Below are 22,511 nucleotides of genomic sequence, written 5' to 3' on the forward strand. Positions count from 1 at the left end.
CTCCATCTACACAGCTGTTTTTGCTTCCAGAAGCAAAATCAAGCAAAATCATGTGAGAATATGTAAATGAGACATGAAGACATGGAAATTGGTGCCCATTTGCATTGCTGATCTCGCTCATTTGCATCCCACTTTTGAAAGGAAAATGTAGTGTAGACATAGCCAATAAGAAAAAATATGGTATTTTCCAAACAAGGAAATACTATTTAATACTTCTCTTCTTTCTCCTTTTAGGGTAAATATGTGGTGTGCTTTGATCCACTAGATGGCTCTTCCAATATAGATTGCTTGGCATCAATAGGTACGATATTTGCTATATACAAGAAGGTAAGTTGATGAACAAAAGACTAAGCTCCCACTCATACATAATTCTAGCTGCTAATTTGTGTGAAAACTACAGACTGCTTCATTAGGAATTTACTTCAAGATGGCTAACTGGAGTTAAGAACACTCCTTTTTCCTCCAGGAATGGCAAGGACTTTCAAAAGTACTTACCAATGAGGTTTCTATAAATTGTTCTAAAATTTCCCCTCTCTCTCTCTCTCTCAAAAAAAAAAAAAAAAAAGGAAGCTGAAGTGCCTTCTGACATCTCTTTTTAGAATTAGCACTTTCTTTTCCACAGAGGTGCTAATTTAGCAGGATAAATTAGCTGAAAATGCTGCCCTCTCGTATGATAGGATTTTATGGTATTTTTACTAAAGTGTCCTTTTTCAAAACCATTAGCTAAATGAAACACACAATAAAAATCTTTGCAATTCTGCAGCAACAGACATTTATGAGAGAGAGAGGAAAAAAAGTGGAAATGCTCTTCCAAGTGACTCAAAAATCTTTCTAGAAAAGAAAGTAGATTAAACATCTTGTCTCAATCTTTCAATAATCTTCCACATGGAAAGGATTTTGAAGTAAACTAGGTCAGCCTAAAAGCACCGTTCATAACTGCTACCAGACTTATGGGGTCCCTTCTGATTATGATAGTATATATGGATGATTTTCTTACATGACTGCCAGAACCTGGATACCAAAAGCACTCCAGAATTTAAACATTTTCTGTGAAACAACTTCCTTGTACCAAAAAAAAAGAAAAGTCATAAAGCTAGTTAGAACTTTAATAGACTGTGACAGAACCTTTCCAACAATGAATCTTCCAACAGATTAAATAATGTGCCAAGGCACCAAGAAAAGGGGTGTCAACACTTGAATTAGAATGCAGGAGCTCTAGACCAGTCTTAGGTCATTGTCTTTCCCCTTATGAAGATTGCTTGTACGTGGACAGGATAAATATGAACATGCTCACTACACATTGACAAGAGGGATTTAAATAATCTCCAGAACTGACGTATGGTTGAAGTTTAAAAACTGTTGTTCATGTTATGTAAAAAAAGCCTGCAGTATTGATTTACTAACCATCCCAAATATTTCTGGATGCAGGGCTATATTTAAATGCAGTCTTTTTCAAAGTTTCTCTGTATATTTCAAGAGCCGGAGGAATGCCCATTTGCTAGAAAAATACGCTGCTAAGAGAAGGCCTTGAGACATGTTGAGCCCCTCTGAATGATTTGATCTAGATCATTACATTGAATTTTTTCATCCCCTGTCCTTTAAGTCTATATTGTGATACAAGGAAGAAATTGACTCAGAGAAGCCTCATATCCCCAAGGCTGGAAGGTCAGCTGCCACTACTGTGAGGAGGAAATGTAGAGTAGTGGTGGTTGGTGATTCTCTTCTGAGGGGGTCAGAGGCACCCATCTGTCACCCTGACATTTCATCTCAGGAGGTATGCTGCCTGCCAGGAGCCTGTATCCAAGATGTTACAGAGGTGTTGTTGAGGATTATCCGGCCCTCTGACTACTATCCCATGCTTCTTATCCACGTGGGCACTAATGATACTGTGAGGTGTGACACTGAGTGGATCAAGAGTGACTACAGGGCTCAGGGAGTACAGGTGAAGGAGTTTGGGGTGCAGGTGGTATTCTCTTCCTGTCAAAGGTAGGGGCCCAGGCAGAGACAGGTGCATCCTGGAGGTGAATGCCTGGCTGCGTAAATGGTGTCACCAGGAGCGCTTTGGCTTCCTCAACCATGGGATGCTATTCCAGGAAGGGCTGCGAGGCAGAGGTGGCGTTCACCTTTCGAGGAGAGGGAAGACCCTATTTGGACACACACTGGCTAACCTAGTGAGGAGGGATTTAAACTAGGTTTGACGGGGACAGGGGAGCAAAGCCTACGAACAAGTAGAGAAGATGGAGACCTGGGAGATGGGTCAGAAATGGGATAGAGCATGGGCTATACTGGCAGACAAAAAGGAGAGTCTGAGCAAAACTGGAAGGCAAAATCAAATCAATGTCTCAGATGCCTATATACAAATGCAAGAAGTGTAGGTAATAAGCAGGAAGAACTGGAATTGGTAATAAATAAATACAACTATGACATTGTTGGCATCACAGAAGCTTGGTGGGATAATACACGTGATTGGAATGTTGGTATGGAAGGGTACCGCTTGCTCAGGAAGGATAGACAGGGGAAAAAGGGAGGAGGTGTTGCCTTATATATTAAAAATGTACGCACTTGGACTGAGATGGAGATGGACATAAGAAACAGATGTGTTGAGAGTCTCTGGGGTAAGCTAAAAGGGGTAAAAAACAAGGGTGATGTCCTCCTAAGAGTCTACTACAGGCCACCTACCCAGGTGGAAAAGGTGGATGAGGCTTTTTTTAAACAGTTAACAAAATCATCCAGGGCCCAGGATTTGGTAGTGATGGGGGACTTCACCTATCCAGATATATGTTGGGAAACTAACACCATGACACACAGACTATCCAATAAGTTCTTGGACTGCACTGGAGACAACTTTTTATTTCAAAAGGTTAAAGAAGCTGTCCTAGATTTGATTTTAACAAATAGGGAGGAACTGATTGAGAATCTGAAAGTGGAAGGCAGCTTGTGTGAAAGGGATCATGAAATCATAGAGTTCACAATTTTAAGGAAGGGTAGAAGGGAGAACTGCAAAATAGAGACAATGGATTTCAGGAAGGCGGATTTTGATAAACTCAGAGAGCTGGTAGGTAAGGTCTCATGAGAAGCAAGACTAAGGGGAAAAACAACTGAGGAGAGCTGGCTGTTTTTCAAAGGGACATTATTAAGGGCCCAAAAGCAAGCTATTCCACTGCATAGGAAAGATAAAAAGTATGGCAAAAGACTGCCTTGGCTTAACCAGGAGATCCTACATGATCTCAAAATAAAAAGGGAATTATATAAAAAAATGGAAACTAGGACAAATTACAAAGGATGAATATAGGCAAACAACACAGGAATGCAGGGGTAAGATTAGAAAGGCAAAGGAACAAAATGAGCTCAAATTAGCTACAGGTATAAAGGGAAACAAGAAGATTTTTTATAAATACACTAGAAGTAAGAGAAAGACCAAGGATAGGGTAGGCCCATTGCTCAGTGAGGAAGGAGAAACAGTAATGGGAAACTTGGAAATGGCAGAGATGCTTAATGACTTCTTTGTTTTGGTCTTCACCAAGAAGTCTGAAAAAGGAATGCCTAACTTAGTGAATGCTAGTGGGAAAGGGGTAGGTTTACAAAATAAAACAAAAATGAACAAGTTAAAAATCACTGAGGAAGGTTAGATGTCTGCAAGCCACCAGGGCATGATGAAATGCATCCTTGAATACTCAAGGAGCTGATAGAGGAGGTATCTGAGCCTTTAGCTATCATCTTTGGAAAATCATGGGAGACATGAGGGATTCCAGAAGACTGGAAAAAGGCAAATATGGTGCCCACATATAAAAAGGGGAATAAGAACAACACAGGAAACCACAGACCAGTCAGTTTAACTTCTGTGCCAGGAAAGATAACGGAACAAGCAATTACGGAAATCATCTGCAAACACTTGGAAGGTGGTAAGGTGATAGGGAATAGCCAGCACGGATTTGCAAAGAACAAATCATGTCAAACCAATCTGATAGCTTTCTTTGATAGGATAACAAGCATTGTGGATAAGTGAGAAGCGGTGGATGTGGTATACCTAGACTTTAGTAAGGCATTTGATTCGGTCTCACATGATATTCTTATCAGTAAACTTGGCAAATACAACTTAGATGGGGCTACTATAAGGTGGGTGCAAAACTGGCTGGGTAACTGTACTCAGAGGGTAGTTATTAGTGGTTCTCAATCATGCTGGAACAGTATAACAACGGGGATTCTGCAGGGGTCTGTTTTGGGACCCAGTGGAAGGAAGGCAGGCATGAGGGTGTTCCACTGGCGGGGGTGAGCTGAGCCATGCCCACCAGAGGGGTGTGGCCACTCGGGTAGTGGGGTGAGTGAAGGGATCTCTGCAGCTACCTGCCCTGCTGCTGCTGAAATAATGAAACTAAATTCAGGTGGTTTAAAGGCCGTTTCCCCTCCCACTGCCCCAACAGCCATTAAACCAATTAAATTTAGTTCTACTGTTTTGGTGATGGCAGGGCAGGGAGCAGCAGAGGAGTCAGCTATTGTAATGGAGTCTTCTCCTGGAACCCTTCTTTTCACTTCACAGAACCCAAGGGTTCTGCCGAATATCTTTTGGGAAACACTGATTTAGAGTCAAGAGCCTGTTTCAAAGTGGAACTGTCCAACAGATGTGCACTTCTGACATACCTTATCCCAGAAGATGCTACCATGGAACAAATGTGGGAATACACCAAAACATCCTGGAAAGAGGCTTGCCATTAAAACGTTGGGAAAGAGGAAAAGGCATCACAAAGAATGGATCACAGCAGAAATGCTGAGAAAAGTGAAGGAACAAAAAGGACATAAAGCAGCAGTCAACAGCAGCAAAACAAGAGGAGCCCAGGCAGAAAGTCAGAGACTGTATTCAGAACCCAACAGAGAAGTTTGAAAAGGCTGTAAAATGGGACAAAAAGATTGGTGGACAACTGGGGTCTCCTGGAATAAGCTACAAGTTTTGTCTTGAGACAGAGAGAAGTGGAGGAGACTTGCAGATGACCTATGTTCCACTTGGATTATGAGGGTTTAAATCAAGTCACTGCTTTTCTAACAGTTTGACCACAGTTCAAAATACTCCTACATTTATGTTCATATCTCTGTCATTTCCTGGCTATGCTGTAAATATTTCTCTCTCCGTCTTTTCTTGTAAGTCAGGCCCTCCAGCCCCTGACATTTTTATTGCTTATCTGCAAATGTATTTCAGTGAATGTGGCAACTAGAAATAAACAAGTTTATGCGCAGTCTTACAGAGGAGGACCGTATTCAACACCTCTCTCTTCTCCATGGTGTCATGTTTCTGAGAATACATTTCAAAATTCTGCTGGTCTAGCTTGCTGTCACATAGTATAATGAAGTCATATTAATTTGTTGTTCACTATCACTCAAGTATTTTTCAGCATTACTGCTTCTCAGGTTTCACACTTTCATTGAACAGAAGCATTTGAATAGTCATTTGCCAGCTTGATATATCCTGCATTTTTTCTCCTGTTGATTTCTGCTCGCTCTCAGTTATGGTCCTTTTGAATTATGTCTCTGGCTGCATCTACTCTATGAGATAAAGTCAATGTATAATAAATTCGAATGCTTAAGCTCAATATTATAAATTCAAATAAAGTGTCCACAAAACTTCTTGAAATTCAACCCAACTTTTCTCCATGTCGAATCTCCGTGTCCCCATAGCCTTGTGCAAATTTGACAGCGTGAGAACTGCATTGTGGGTACCTATCCCACAGTGCCTTAGCCCTGGTTGCTTGTGAGTGGTTCATGTTAGAATCCCAGAATTCCAAGCACTATCCCAGAATTCACTGCATCACTAACTACATGAAAAAAGAACTGTAGATTGTACCATTTCCTGCTGCATCATTCCAGCACAAGCATGGATCCATGAATGCTCCAACTCATAGCACAGACCATTTCGGTAACCACAGCGTCCGTCACACAATTTGTCCTTCAATTTCAAAGCTCAGTGATGTTTGGCTATCCTACTGGTGCTGCTGCTGCTGATGACGATGAAGAGGATGGTATTTTGGAACAGCAATTGTGCCAGCTGTAGTCCAAGAACTCAGAGCTGGTGGCTGCAATGACTGCATTTTTGACAGGGGAGCGGCGTTTTTGAATTCGCGAGACCAACACACAGTGGTGGGATCACGTCGTTTTGGAGTCCTGGGATGACCAGCAGTGGGTGAAGAACTTTTGCATGCGCAAGTCCACCTTTATGGAACATAGTGATGCCCTGGTGCCCGCCCTGAAGCACAGCAACACCAAAATGAGCCAAGCTACAGAACAGAACTGAGTGGCAATTGCATTGTGGAAGTTTGCAACTCCGGACAGTTTCCGGTCAGTGGCAAATCAGTTTGGGGTGGGCAGATCTACAGCGGGGTCTGTGGTGGTGGAGGTGGCCCATGCAATCTGTCAGTGTCTTCTCAGGAAGACTGTGAGCCTGGGAGATGTACAGGCCATAGTGGATGGCTTTGCTGCCCAGGGCTTTTCTAACTGCGGTGGGGCAATAGATGGCATGCACATCCCCATCATGGTCCCCAACCCACCTGGCATCAAAGTACATTAATTGAAAGGGGTATGTCTCCATGGTCATGCAGGGTTTGACCATAGATCATAAAAGTCATTTTACTGACAGCAACGTTGGCTGGTCAGGGAGGGTTCACGATGTGCACATATTCTGAAATTCAGGAGTGTACCAAAAGCTCCTGGATGGGACTTTATTCCCTGATGGGAAAATCAAGATTGGTAATGTGGCAAGGCCCATTGTGATATTGGGCGACACTACTTACCCTCTGCTTCCCTGCCTGATGAAACCCTACACAGGAGCCCTGGACCCCAGCAAGGAAAACTTTAATCACAGACTGAGCAGGCACAGAATGATCATGGAATGTTCCTTTGAATGTTCGAAAGTGAGAGTCAGATGTTTATTGACCCATTTGGACGTTTCTGAAGCTAATGTCCCCACTGTTATTACAGCGTGTGCTATTTTGCACAACATATGTGAATCAAGGCAGAAGACTTTCCAGTCTATCTGGAATTCTGAAGCTGAGGCCATAGGCAGGGTTTACTCGCAGCCGTCTACACTGCCATCTACCAGTAGCCATGCTCTGGCTGCTACAATAAGGAATGCTTTAAAAAAAACAGCTTTATGAATGATCTGTAATGCACATGATACCTATGTATGTCTCCGCCATAATGCCAATAAGTTATACTGTGTTGTAGTGGATTGGGAATTGGTTAAAAGACAGAAAACAAAAGGGTTGGAATAAATGGTAAATTTTCACAATGGAGGGGGGGTAACTAGTGGTGTTCCCCAGGGGTCAGTCCTGGGACCGATCCTGTTCAACTTGTTCATCAATGATCTAGAAAATGAGGTAAGCAGTGAGGTGGCAAAGTTTGCAGATGACACCAAGTTGTTCAGGACAGTCAAAACCAAAAGGGATTGTGAAGAACTACAAAAAGATCTCAGCAAACTGAGTGATTGGGCAGCAAAATGGCAAATGAAATTTAATGTGGGTAAGTGTAAGGTAATGCACATTGGAAAAAATAACCCAAATTACACATACAACATGATGGGGTTAAATTTAGCTATGACAGATCAGGAAAGGGATCTTGGAGTTATAGTGGATAGTTCTCTGAAGACATCCACGCAATGTGCAGCGGCAGTTAGTAAAGCAAATAGGATGTTAGGAATTATTAAAAAAGGGATAGATAATAAGACAAAAGATATCATACTTCCCCTATATAAAACTATGGTACGCCCACATCTTGAGTAGTGTGTGCAGATGTGGTCTCCTCACCTCAAAAAAGATATATTGGCATTAGAAAAGGTTCAGAAAAGGGCGACTAAGATGATTAGGGGTTTGGAACGGGTCCCATATGGGGAGAGGCTAGAGAGACTGGGACTTTTCAGTCTGGAAAAGAGGCGATTGAGGGGCGATATGATAGAGGTATATAAAATCATGAATGGTGTGGAGAAAGTGAATATAGAAAAATTATTTACCTTTTCCCATAATACAAGAACTAGGGGACACCAAATGAAATTGATGGGTAGTAGGTTCAAAACTAATAAAAGGAAATTTTTCTTCACAAAGCGCACAGTCAACCTGGAACTGCTAGGTTGAGAGTCTCTCTGCAGCTACAGCAGGGAGCACAGGATCTCCAGCTGCTCAGTAATGGCTGTTACAAGCTTTGCCACTACCTCAGTCTGCTTTGCCCCAACCTCAGTGTGCTTTGCCACAGCCTCATTCATCTTTGACAAGTGCTGCTGCTGCAGGTCAAGCATTCTCTCATTAAAGTTTATTTGACTCTGACACCACTCAGCTGGACTCTGACACCACCGGGCAGTGTTCTTTGTCAGGTTCTTGTGCTCTGCCTGAGTGTTTTCCATGTGTTGCAGGATCAGATCTTGTTTGCATTTCTTGTGTCTCCTGGTTTTCTCTGCAACACTGGGCACTGGGTCTGGACAATGAAGGTTAAAATTAAGATACAATTGACATAATGTGCTTTTATGTGCAATGAATGGGTCCTTCTATGTACCATCACTGAAAGTATACTTTTGAAGGACACATGGGTTATTAAGGATGCTTAATGTAAATGTGCGTTTCACAATACCTCGCTTGCCATCACTTCTCCAGCACATTGCTTTTTGGACATAGTAAGTTATAAGCAATTGTCCTCTTTTGGTGGGAATGGGAAGGTTTGCACAGCAGGGGCAGCCGCCAGGTCTCCTGGCTGGGTGTCCCGTGGCAGTGACAAATGGACGGCTATATGTGGGGCTTTGATGCACAATAAAAATAATGTAAAGAAAAAAAAAATCCAAAGAATGGCTGGATGTAAAGAGACATGGGAGGGGGAAAGCACAGCAGAGGAATCCCCCGTTTGGCGCAGGGGGATTCCTGAAAACTGAAAACAAATGGTGCTTGGAAAGGGACATGGGAGAGGAAATGCCCAGCAGAGCCTGGCAGCCATGTGGCACCTGGGAGTCCTGCAAAATCAAAAGAAATGCTGGGGGAAGGAGGACTGGGAGGGGAAATGCCCAGCAGAGCCTGGCAGCAGTGTGTTGTGTGTGTGGGGATGGGGGGAGGTGGTCATGAAAAATGAAAAGAAATGCTGGCTGGCAAGGGACAGGTGCGGGGGGGGGGGGGGGGGAACCACCCCCACCCCCCCAGAGCCTGCAAACCCTGTTGTGGAGTGGGGAATGGAGCACCCGCCAGCTGCCACAGGCCAATGTAAAGGGGCAGGAAGCATGTTAAAAACAAACAAAGAAACAAAACACACACAAAGACCAGATGCAAATTCCCATGGCTGCAGGCTGCCAAAGAAGACATCACCCTCCTAAAACTAAACAGATATGGAGAAAGAGCAGCTACTCCTGCAGTGTGACCAAAAGCCTGGAAAATTTGCTAAAATGCTGTGTGGCCCATGACACCAGATTGCTATCTGGCTGCCTGGCATAACCAGGTGTGCTACCATGGAAGCTGCAACAAGTCAGGCCTGCCCAAGAACCTTGTGAAAAAAATACAAGAGTGCCTCAATGACTCCTTCAAGGAAATCTCCAAAAAGGAGAAGTTCTCTATCCTAAGAAACATTAACACGCTGTTCTGAGGGCACAGAATCACAGCTAGCAAACCTGTATCCATACGCAACCCTATACCTATACCCTCCCCCAACCCACTTCTAGCATGCAGAACAAAGACTCTCCCGAACTGCTTGGTCCAGGGGGACTCAGGGACCAGCATGGAGGTGAATGCCATGGAGGATCCTGTCGTGAAGGGGAACGCCATGGAGGGGACTGGTTTCAGGTCGATGGTAAAGAGCTCTGGACTGTCTGGAAAACTTCCTCTGTCCCCTGCTCATTGCTCCCTTCCTTCTTTCCACTGACCTCTTCCTCCAGGCCACCCTGCTCCTTTGGACTCATCCTGAACTCCATACCAGGGCCTCCACAAGTGTCATAATTCAGTCTGGGCTCCATGGTGGGGTCACTCCCCATCAGCATGTGGAGATGTTGATAATTGTTGACAGGTCTGTGGAACCATCCCTGACAGCTGGTTGGCTTCCCGGACTTTTTGATAGGCACAACAGAGTTCTTTAACCTTCACCTGGCACTGCATCGAGTCCCAGGAGTAACCTTGGGAAGCCATCTCAGGCGCCATCTGATCAGAGATGGCCACGTTTCTCTTGGCCACCCGAAGTCTCTTCACCACCGATTGGTCTCCCCAAATAGCAACGAGATCCAGAATCTCCTGGTGGGTCCATGCTGGGGCTCTCTGAGAAGTGCTAGTCAGATCACTACCCTGAGTGCTCATGATTGCAGTACAGAGCTACCGATAATTGCTACCGATGCGGTGCAATGGCTACCAATGCAGTGTGATGTGATAGGCAAAGGGATTTTTTCATAATGGATGCCCTTTTTATTTGCAGGCCTGGGCTGCTAAATTCCAATTCAAATTTTCATTAAAATTCAATCCAAACTTTGCGGGCTTACTTTGACCTTCTTCCTGCACACCTGACAACAGTGCACAATGAAGCATGGAGGGTCACCGCTTAGATTTTTGGGATACATATGGAACACTTCTGGAGGCTAACAGATTCAAATTACGGTCATGGTGCTTTCACATTGGCCTGAATTTGAGATTTTAAATTCAAAACACACACTATACCATCCTGTAAAATCAATATTCTGTAATCATCCATATGGCTCAATATATTGAGTTAACAGTATTACGTGGGAAGACATACACTTTTTAATAATCGAGCTAAAGCCTTGAAATTCAAGTTTCTGTCTTAGTGTAGATGCAGCCTCTGTCCTCCTGGAGATTTGCAGTTTCTGCCAGTTTAACGGTAATTGTGAAATTTAACTCACATATTGCTTACAGATCTCTAAGATGTTTAGTAGGGCAAACACAGGTCACAATTTCCTTCATAGTCACCTCGCTGCAACAGCAAGCATTTTTGTTTAGCATTAGTTTTGCTTGATCTGGTTTTTAAATCAGTTTTCAATCCTCTATGATTTATTTATAAACCACCACACATATTTATGCCATTATGTCAATAACAATTTAAGTGCTTCTATACAAGCTGTATAAAATGTTTTACTGTTTTACAAACATTAGCATTAAGCACCCTATGTAGGGGGGTTAATCTAATTGGTTTAATCCACTTTATCAGTGAATTATGAAAAACAGACAGAGATTAAGTGACTTGCCCAAGGCATCAAGGTTGATATTGGAATTCATGGGTCCTGGTGCTCCTATTCTCTTGCTTTCCTCACCCCTCCTGGTGGTCTCTGCATGTCAGGGTTGAAAAATATTGGTGGGGCAGGCTGCAAAACCACGGGCTGTCACTTCCTGTGCTGTTCCTGTTCTATAAACAAACGAAGAACGTCTATTTTCACAGGAGCCTGCCATAGAAAAACCCAGTGCAGGATAGGTGCCTTAGTGCTGGAAGTAGACATTGGTTTAGAGAACTCCAAGTAAAATCATGTGAGAGGCACAAATGTAATATAAAATGAAAACAAAACCCTCAGAATGACATATGAATGTTCTTATATTACTGGAATATTAGTACTTGGAAGAAGAGAAATAAAGCCTTGAAAAGTTGCCCATCTGTCAAAGGCTTATGTATAATCTTCCTTCCATAATTCTGCAGTATTCTATAATCTTGTATCATGAATTAATTTCTCTCTCCAGCAGGTATAAAGTATATCAGCACAACAGTACATATGTGGTTTGCTAGAAAAAAAGATATGTGTTTTGTCCAAGTTACTAGTAAATTTGAATTAATACGCTAAAATATAATGTTAAGAGAGCAGCTTCCCTGAGAACAGCAAGAAGTCTTGTGGCACCTTATAGACTAATAGATATTTTAGCATATAAGGTGCCACAAGACTTGTTGTTCTCGAAGCTACAGACTAACATAGCTACCTCTCTGATACCAGCTTCCCTGAATGCATCCTACTGGCTCCATATTACAGTAAACTCTTTCATAGCTGGCATTCCATTATCTAGAACTCTCGAATAACTGGCATTGTAACCATAAATAAATTTTATTTACATTTTCCATAAGTACAGCACAGTGAAAGTGACACAAATAAATACAGCAAATATGGTATAAGTTTACAGTGTACGGTACTACTGTTGTTGATAAAATACTCTGCACACATTTTGTTTGTTTCTTAGTATCTAATTTTGTTTTTCTTTAGTGTTATGCACTCCTAGGAATACCTCTCTATTACACAGGATATTCAAATATCTGGCAACCTCCAGGTCCTGGGGCTGCCGGACATGAAAGAGCTTACTGTATAACAAACTGCCCCAGAATGCATCAGGACTTGTGCTAAACCTGGGTTAGATTACTAGGGCACACTGAAGTCTGTTTTAAGTGTTACAAATTCTTCTCTCAACACACAGAGGAAATGTTAGTTTTTCATTTAAGTTGGAGTTCTGCTTTTAGCTGTTTTCCATTAAGATTTCCACCTTCATTACTGTGATAATTCTTTTCTCAGACAACAGACGATGAGCCCTCTGAAAAGGATGCCTTGCAGCCAGGACGAAATATTGTTGCAGCAGGCTATGCCTTGTATGGAAGTGCTACGCTGGTGGCTCTTTCTACTGGGCAAGGAGTGGATTGCTTCATGCTCGATCCGGTATACCCAAGATGATAATTCCTTCATACCTTCTTGTGGGTGCTTTTTTTGTGCTGGTACTTGCCCGTACTGAGTACCGGCACCTCAGCAGCCCAAGTCATGGGATTGGCTGAGTTGGGGAGAGGAAAGGGAGCTCTCTGAGTACTGCCTCGTCTCTTTTTACAAAAGAGGCTCTGACACTTGTTGCCTTTGAGTATTTCACGTGCTAGGCTTTCCTTGTTTTGTCATTCCCATCTCTGAGAATATTATTTGTGGCAGTCTCCCATTTGCCCATGACCTGTTTTAATCCATATTCATCCAACTGATACGTAGTTATACAAAACCACATTAGCCTACATACTCTAATCCCATTCAGGAAAAAGACAAAATTGAGACCTTGCCTCTGTTCATTCTAAAACAATATCACAGTCAGACGCTGGGAAACATTTAATAAAACTCATCATGGACAGTGCCTTTGTCTCCAATTAAGGTCCCTATCCAAAAAAGCTTTTAATTCAGCAGATACAATGTTAACTGCATGCATAATTTGCACACATTTATACTCCTGACTACATCAGTAGGACAGGTAGCTTTGCTTTAAATGCTTTGACTTGCTTGTCAAATATTGCAAATGCAAAAGTGAGGCCAGAAAACTCCTCAGCATCAGGCACCAGATGCCCAAAGAGCATTGTCCAAGGAGCCTGAGGAGGAGTTGGCTCACTTAGAAAGGCAGTGCAAAATAGGTAAAAACAAAGATTTTATGTAATTAGCGGGTGAAATCTTGGTTTCATGGAGGCCAAGATTGAAGGCCAATATACCTAAACTCTAAAAACAACTTACCAAAGAGAGCATAGCATGCAGACAGACTGGGGACAGAATTTAGGTGAGGTCTGAGGGAGGACATTGAATTAATTGTGCTGGATTTTAGGGAGAAAGTGGAAGCTCCAAATCACACTCAAAATACACAGTACAGGCAGCAAACACACATGCTGGGGTTGTGCCGGGGCAGTTAAAGAAATTACAGACAAACCAAAAGCCAACTTTAAAAAAAAAACCCATTAATTTGAGGCCAATCTGATGATGGTTTTGGGTTGGATTTTTTTTTAAATGTTTTTTAAAAGATTTGGTGTTTGTAATACTTGACTGGTATTCATCTTATTTTATTAACAATTACTTCTGAGATTACTTTTATTCAAACTGAAGATCTGGCAAGTGTGCACCTAATGTAGTGCCAGCTTGTGACCTGTTTGAAACAATGACAAATAATATGAAGGAATGCTGATTGAAAGGCCATGCTGTGCTAAAGTGTTCCAAACTTTCCTTTAGGCTGGCATCTCTGCAGATTACACAAGGTATCCGCTGCCTGCTAGTAATTGATGCATCTCTTTCTTCTGTAGGCTCTTGGTGAATTTGTTCTGGTGGATAAAGATGTACAAATCAAGAAGAAAGGGAAGATCTACAGTGTCAATGAGGGTTATGCTAAGTACTTTGATCCTGCAGTGACAGAGTATTTACAAAGGAAGAAATTCCCAGAGGTGAGAAAATAACAACTTTGTACAGTAAATCCTTGAGATGCGCAATTTCAAGTTGCGCTTAACTCTCATTAATGCGAGTTAAGCACACCTCAAAACCCTGCTCCCCCTGGCCCCGGATCCACCCCCCACAACCCCGGTTCAACCCCCCCCCAGCCCTGCTCACCAACCGTTCACAGCTCCAGCTCAACTCCCCTGCCCTGGTTCAGCCTCCTGCCCCGGTTCAAACCTCCCATGTGTGGCCCCAGTTCAACACCCTACCCCTTCCAGCCTGGCTCACCACCTGAGCATGGCTCCAGCTCACTGCCCCCGCATGTGCCTCTAGCTCAACAACCCCCACACAGCTCCTGATCATCTCCACCCCCCACTCCCTGCAGCCCTAGGCAACCCCAGGCTTAACCCCACCCCCATCTCCCTCCCACAGCACCAACCCACCACCAGGCTTAACCCTCCCCAACTGCCCCCACACCCTAGGATTTAGCTTCCAAAAGGAGCTTCAGGTGCTCCTGCTGCTTCCCCGGCAAAATTCCAGTTACGCGAGCGTGCATGGGAACATAACCCTCATGTAAAGCAAGGCACTACTGTAATCAGCAAATGCACAAAGGACTAATTCTTCTTTGAGCACTGTGTGGCTCAAAGAGAAGGAAAGGCTTGAATACTTTGCTGAATTATACTCCTGGTCACCATTATCCACAACCTGGTACATTCTGGCTACATGGCTAAAGTTCTTTGGCTTCCATTACTCTGGAAATCCTTTCTGTCAGCGTCTGTGGGAGCTAAACTCACTGTCCTTCTTTTGACAGAACAGAGCGTCTGTTGATAAAACTCGCAGTGTCTACACAGCTAAGGCTGTCTGTTGAGAGTTTGTAGACAGAAGTGAGCTCTTTAATCAGAAGAGTTATACCTCTCCCCGTTCATGTACCATGTCTCTGTCAATAGTGTTTTGTCTACAGAATGGCCATGTAGACATATTCATAGCAGCGCCTCATTAGCATCTTCTGACTTCCCTCATTACTATGCCCCTTCCGAAAGGAAGGAGCTAGTGTAGATGTAGCTTACTTGTGTAGACCTCCCTGAGTTATGTCAACAGAAGGCCCATTTTGTCCACAAAACTCTCTAGTGAAGACACAGTCTAATAGTCCAGAGAAACAGGTGCTTGATAATAAGAACCAGCATTTTAAAGAACCTCTAAAATTATGAGTGCAAAATTTGGACATCTACCTATTTTCAAATTGGTTTAAATATGCACCTCAGTTCATAACATATAGTTATTTGTTTTGAGGTAGATTTCTTACTCCTGTTTACTATGTTGCATTGGAGAATAGGGTGTAAATTCCAACCCTGCCCCCTGTGCAGTAGCAAGGTACAGATGCAAATTCCAAAATGTGAAATGCAAAGACTGCTCTCTCCAGACACATCTTGGGGCACAAGACAACCCCAAAGGCAAAGAGGTGGATTGATGTCAATGCCCCCTTCGGGGAGGAATATGTTGTACCACCTGAATGGGTACAGTTGAGGGCATACTATCCTTTGTGTTCTGCTTCCTCCTGGAGAAATTGGAATGCCTTCAGCATGGATCAGCTCCTGGTAAGGTATGAGTCAGCCTTTTTGAGCACAAACAGGTACATGAGGACATTGTTCCTGAGCAATTTTAGAACGTTCTTATGAAAATGTGCCTATGTAAGTCCAACAAGTCATTTTAAAACAGTAAGCTATAATGACCCGAGTTTGAATTTTGTTAGGATGCTAGAATTAGCCCTAATCTTGCACAAAAAAAGACATCCGATTTATGTCTGGGATGACCATCCATCCTGGGAAAAACTGGACAGTCCCTCATTTAAGCTGTCTCACAAGCATCCCAACTTTTTAAAGACAATGGGCACGTTGTCCTGTGTTTTGTGGGGCTCCTGTTCCCTGGCACCCAGTGGCAGCCCCTGCCACCAGGGAGCTCCTCTGCTGGGCAGCTGCCCCATTCCCTGGCACCCCATGGAGACAACCCCCACTGCCTCTAAGCTCTGGCATAGGGAGGCCTCTTCATTACCTTCCACCCCCATGATAGGAGGCTGTGGAGCCCCCAGCCTCCACTCCCCATCATCAGGAGGCTGCAGAATCCTGGTGCCTCACAGTGGGGCAGTTACTTGCATCACTGAGGAACCTTGACATGAAACAGCAGCTCCCCATCCACAGCAGCCAGTGTCCTGTATTTACCATAGGGCAACGTGGTCACCCGATTTATGTCTCATCTTAATATTGTGGTACTGGTTTAGTAAGGACACAGTAGTAGAGACGCCTACTTGCTAGTTACTTCCTGTACCACCATTTATTTTGCTTCGAGAGCTCGCCGCCAAGTACTGGCTCAAATTGATGTTGGCTTGCTTGCCAAGTCTGATGGGATCATATCTTAAGATAAGGTTTAAGATCATGTTTCCATGGGGAGTTCTTGTCGGGCTATAAACTTGCACATTGTCACACTGAACAAAATGGTGCAGTTCTGCTCTGTGTCTGCCCAAGATTTCTGCTTTATTGTTCTAACGATGAGAAAAGTTGTACTACAAAGCTATACATCTGTCTATGTGGTTTTGTTTGAAATAGAGAAGAGAGGGATTTGTTCTCTTTTGAGAGAAGTGGAACCCAGGGTACAGCCTTCTTGATTCTGAAAATTGCTTCTTTACATATGAACTTTCAAACGACCAGATCAGAACATAATCTACTTTTATAAAGCCACGTGTTTGTTGACAAAAGTGCAAACTCTTTGTTCGAGGAGCAGAGATATCTAAAAGCATGTGTTATTACGTTTCATACAATTACATTTCAAAGAGGTCAGAGAAAAATAATCAAACAGTGCAATCCAATGACATTTCACCACCACTCCATCACTGCCTTTGTGGAGTATCTGTAACATGTCACACAGCTCCCTCATATGACTCAATAAATCCTGCTGTTCAAACCTTATTTGCAAAATATGTTATGTAGCCCTTGTTCTGTGCTATTGATACAAACTGGCTATTGGAAGTGTTTAATTAGCTAGCAGAAAGTGGTTTTTTTTTACTTTAAAAGGTTACTGCAGTCAATACTCACATCTTCCTGGAGAAGATCCTGTAAAATGTTTCACACCAGTTATTATTGAATATTTAGTCCACCCCATAAAACCCAGGGTCAGTTCAGCACAACCAACAGTTTCTTCTCAGGAAAGGCCCCAGCCTTTACTCTGCTAACATTTCCCCTAGGCTTTCTCATACCTGCTGCAGAGGTTTGGCCCTAGAGAGCCTCCTAAAAATAACACAAGGGAAAAAGACAGCTTCTGCCCCTATGATCTTTTGGGGCTGCATTAGCTTGAAGTTAAAGCAAACAAGAGGTAGGGCCTAATTCAGAAAAGTAGCCTGTACTTTTGCACAGGCAAATTGTCATACGTATAAATTTCCCAGGCATAAATGGAATTGGTTTTAGGCATCTAGCTTCACAAATTTACCAAAGCTCCACAGACTCCATCCAAGAAAGCTTGGAAATCTCTCCCTTTATCTCTCTTTCACATTAGGAGCCACAGAGTCCATATCAAATGCTTTCTGGATGCACATACAAATTAGACTTTTGAGATTCTAAACAAAGGAAAAAATATGTTTCATTGGCATTCATGTCCCTGTTATCTTTGAGAGGAAATCTGCACATTGCTCCAATCAACATGCAGCGTACATTAGCTTTCTCCTCTGAAAGAGAAACAAGTGAGATATTAAATTGCAGCTGTGAGAATGACAGGCTGTAACATAAGGGATCAACCAAGAAGTAAAACCTGAGAACTAAAGGGAATACTGAATGTGCACCTGCTAGTGTCTTGCTCCTAAACAGAAGTCTAAGGTTAACTTTTTTCTGTTTACTAGGTCTTTATGGTGCAGGAGACAACTGCACTAAAGTGAATCAGTTTCTATGTTATACTATTTGTAGCATGACATAACATTCAGCTGTGTCTGTATCAGTTAAGTTTCTGTCATGCTGAGGAACAACAAAACTCTGAAAGAGGAAGCAGGATTTCTAGCTGTCTTTCCCATTCCCAAACACTTATGATCGGCACATAACTCAGACTACTAATTATAAACAGTGAAATGTGGTCTTCTATGTCCTAATACACAAAGAAAAATTTCTTTTTCTTGAAAGGCCCTTACTAAGATTGTAAAGTTAAGCACTCAGAAGCTGGAACAGAACCCTAGTATTTCATGTACTTTTAAAGTTGCTTATGCAGAATTTGGTTCCTGTGTGCACCAGGATTGTGATATAGTCTTTAATTAAAGGTTGCACCTCCCTGGCCTGGCACCCTAGAGACCTGAGTAGCCCTGAAACAGGGATTTTTCTGGACCAGGGGAGGCTAATGCCTCTGGCTCCAGATGAAGCCCCACATCCCAGCCAGCACCAGCTTCCCACCATTGCTGTTGCCAGTTCCCCAGCCCTCTGGTTAGAGCTTCCTGCCACTGCTAGATCCTGAGAGCCATGGCAGCCAGGAGCAGAGGCCTGCTCTGATGGACCATAGATGTTGTTGGACCCTAAAGTCCTGGATTTCAGAGGTTTATCCTGTACTTGATCACATACTACTTTTCAACATCAGGACCCATACCCCATTCAGTGCCTGGGAGGGACATGGCTCTGGGGATGAATAAGGGCTGTGCAATGAAAATCCTGTCTCATTTGTTGCAGAAGTTGTAAATTGTATAGCGGTAGAGGTAGGGGTTAAGAAGTGATGTGAGGCAGGGGAGGCACTAGATTTTGCAGGGACACTGTCAGGTCTGATGGGCATACATTTCCTTACTGTTCTCTAGAAAAGGACATTTCCTGTGGTAAATTACCTCCCAAAAAGCTAAAAGCAAACAAAACCATATTTATAAATCATCCATAGTCCAGCAGACTAATCTCCAATATAAGCTTGGAACAATCTTAAAATCATAGCACCTGTCTGGGAGCAAACCAAGAAGAATCCTCAGAAAGTGGCACAAGGGTACAGCTCCCTTGCTTTGCTTGTCCTCCATCTCCATCCTTGAAAGTAAATGACTACAACCATTTTTATGATCACACAAGGAAGCAAGGTTATCACCAGTCTCAGCCTGTGTTGGCTTTAAAGACAGAGCAAGCAGGGAAAGTAGAAAGATAGTATCAGGTACTCAAACTTCATGAACACATGATTCCAGAAAGTTACTGGGAGTGGCTCACAATGATAAGGAAGAATTTAAAAACTGCTGCAGCCTTTACTTTGGGGTCTCATGGACATTACTACAATTTACAAGAGATTGTATCCTTTGAAAGTGCAAGGCAGCTTCAGAGAAATTGACCATGCAATCAGAGTTCATGATTCCAAGGAATCGTAGAAGGAAGAACCGTGAATATAGACAATGGATTTCAGGAAGGCAGATTTTGGTAAACTCAGAGAGCTGGTAGGTAAGGTCCCATGGGAAGCGAGACTAGGAGAAAAAACATCTGAAGAGAGTTGGCAGTTTCTCAAAGGGACGTTGTTAAGGGCCCAAAAGCAAGCTATACCACTGCATAGAAAATACAGAAAGTATGGCAAAAGACCAGCTTAGCTTAACCAGGAGATCAAGCATGGTCTCAAAATCAAAAAGGAGTCCAAAAAAATGTGGAAACTAAAACAAATTACAAAGGATGAATATAAGCAGACAATACAGGTATGCAGGGGCAAGATTAGAAAGACAAAGGCACAAAATGAGCTCAAACTAGCTAGAGACATGAAGGGAAACAAGAAGACAGTCTATAAACATATTAGAAGCAAAAGGAAGACCAAGAACTTCTCAGTGAGGAGGGAGAAACAACAACAGGAAACTTGGAAATGGCAGAGGTGCTTAATGACCTCAATACCAAGCTGAGAGGGGTTGCAACTGCTTTGGAGCATAGGGTCATAATTCAAAATGATCTGGACAAACTAGACAAATGGTCTGAGGAAGACAGAATGAAGTTTAACAGGACAAATGCAAAGCATTCCACATAGGGAGGGAGAATCACTTTCATGCATACAAAATGGTAAGTGACTCCCTAGCATGGAGTACTACAGAAAGGGATCTAGGGGTCATAGTAGACCACAAGTTGTGTATGGGTCAACAGTGTGACAATGTTGCAAAAAGAGAAAACGTGGGTATGGCATGCATTAACAGGAATGTGGTGATCAAGACATGAGAAGTCATTCTTCCACTCTATTCAGCGCTGATTGGGCCTCAGCTGGAGCATTGTGTCCAGTTCTGGATACTACGTTGCAAGAAAGATGTGGAGAAATTGGAGAAGGTCCAGAGAAAAGCAACAAGAATGATTAAAGGTCTAGAGAACATGAGCTATGAGGGAAGACTGGAAAAACTGGGTTGGTTTAATTTATAAAAGAGAAGACTGAGCAGAGACAGGATAGCTGTTTTTGAGTACCTAAAAGAGGGTTATAAGGAGGAGGGAGAAAATTTGTTCTTCATGGCCTCTGAGGATAGGACAAGAAGCAATGGGCTTAAACTGCAGCAAGGGAGGTTTAGATTGGACATTAGGAAAAACTTTCATGGATGGTCTCGAGACTAGATGGTGCTTGGTCCTGCCATGAATGCAGGGGACTGGACTCGATGAACTCTCAAGGTCCCGTCCAGTTCTAGTGTTCTATGATTCCTTTTGAGAAAGTGTGTATCAGATTGTAGGCCTGCCTACATATCCAGTGTCCCACACGTGTTAAGAAAATTAAGCAAACTTTGATTTCTGCCTTGCAACCAAATGAAGAGAACAGTCATATACTGCAGTTCTGCCAGCTTCTCTGCCTGACAGATAATACAACTTTAGTTTCAATGTCTCCATCTGTTTAACAGGATGGCAGTGCCCCCTATGGCTCTAGGTATGTGGGCTCAATGGTGGCTGATGTTCATCGCACCCTGATGTATGGTGGGATATTTATGTACCCAGCTAACCAGAAGAGTCCTAAGGGAAAGGTAAAGTACTTGTCTTCTGAACTTACTGTACGTAATGCTGCTGCTTTTCCACAATGTGTGGCGGAATGGTTATAGTTTATGCACAATGACTTGACTATATAATACCTTGAACTGGCTTGGGAGTACAGTGAGGTCTCAGAGTACGCGAATCCATCGTATGTGACCCCGCTGTTACGCAGCTGACCCCGGATTCATATTTGATACAGTAAGTCCTGCAGATATGCCCAGGTGCATGGTGGGGAGGAGATCTCCCTGTCAAAGGGAGACAGAGCAGGCAGCAGCCAGCTCTTCCCCTGAGTGCCACCGGGGTGGGGAGTGGAGGGACAGGGGGACTCCAGCCTCCGCCATGTGCCTTAGCTCTAGCCACTGCCCCTGGCTCCAGCTACCATTGCATGCCCCAGCTCCAGCCACGACCACGTCCCAGCTCCAGCTACGGCCATGCGTCCCATTTCCAGCTTCCGCTGCAGCCCCTGGCTCCAGCCACTGCCATGTGCCCTGGCCCCAACCCCCGCAGACCCAGCCCCAGCCCCACAGACCCAGCTCAACTCCACTCCCTCATCCTCTCCTGCAGCCCTAACCCACCCCAGGCTTAACCCCCCTCCTACACCCCAACTCACTGCCCAAGCCTCCTGGCTTACGAATTTCAGGGTACACGAAGGTTGCGTGGACCACAACCCTTGTGTATTTTGGGGGATTACTGGATATAAAAGTACCCTAAGGTCATAGTTTATACAACTTAGATTAGGTCCAACTCAGCAATGGTGCCATCTAACATACTTCTCCTCTCTCTTTCTTTTCGGCTACATCTACACTACAGCAGTCCTTCGAAAGATGATCTTCCAGAAGATCTCTTCCGAAGACACTTTCAACAGGGCATGTCCACACACAAAAAAGCAGATTAAAAGATGGATCTGCTCTTTCAACAGAGAGCATCCACACTCTGTCAAAAGAACGGGCCAGGGATTAAAAACTCTGCTGCCATGAGGATTGTTCTTTTGAAGAAAGGGCCCCAGGGGTGTCTACACATGCTTTTTTCCACAAGAATCTTTCAAAGGGTGGTGCTCTGCCTGATCCGGGAGTGGAAGAGGGCTGCCGGGGGAAGAGCCACGTTCTTTCGATTTCAGAATGTGTGTAGACACGCCGTGTGTTCTCTCAAAAAAGGACCAGATTTTCCAAAGGTCTTGCCAGTGTAGAGGCAGCTTTTGTGCTTTTAAACCAACCAGTGTGTTACAGGCTATGCACACCATCCTGCAGTGGATCCAACTTTTGATTCACAGTCTCCAAAGGGGATTGAATCTTGAGCCTCCAGCACTGAAGACATGGGCTTCCAATATTGGTAGTGAGGATCAAGCAGATTTAGTAACTGGAAATGATCTATTCCAATGGCTCCCAGGGAAAATAGCTTAGGACTTTAAAGGT

At 43.5% G+C, this 22,511-nt stretch overlaps 1 protein-coding gene across 1 annotated transcript in view; it reads left to right on the forward strand.

The window, feature by feature from the left end:
* LOC142013572 (fructose-1,6-bisphosphatase isozyme 2) overlaps positions 1–22,511 on the forward strand; it is a 46,724-nt gene that overhangs the window by 18,815 nt on the left and 5,398 nt on the right. The window contains exons 3-6 of the mRNA XM_074995140.1: positions 235–327; positions 12,494–12,634; positions 14,011–14,148; positions 20,973–21,092. Coding sequence (XP_074851241.1) covers positions 235–327; positions 12,494–12,634; positions 14,011–14,148; positions 20,973–21,092 — 492 coding nt within the window. The remainder of the gene's footprint in view (positions 1–234; positions 328–12,493; positions 12,635–14,010; positions 14,149–20,972; positions 21,093–22,511) is intronic.

The sequence above is a fragment of the Carettochelys insculpta genome, chromosome 5 (assembly GCF_033958435.1).
Source record: "Carettochelys insculpta isolate YL-2023 chromosome 5, ASM3395843v1, whole genome shotgun sequence".
NCBI lineage: Eukaryota > Metazoa > Chordata > Testudines > Carettochelyidae > Carettochelys > Carettochelys insculpta.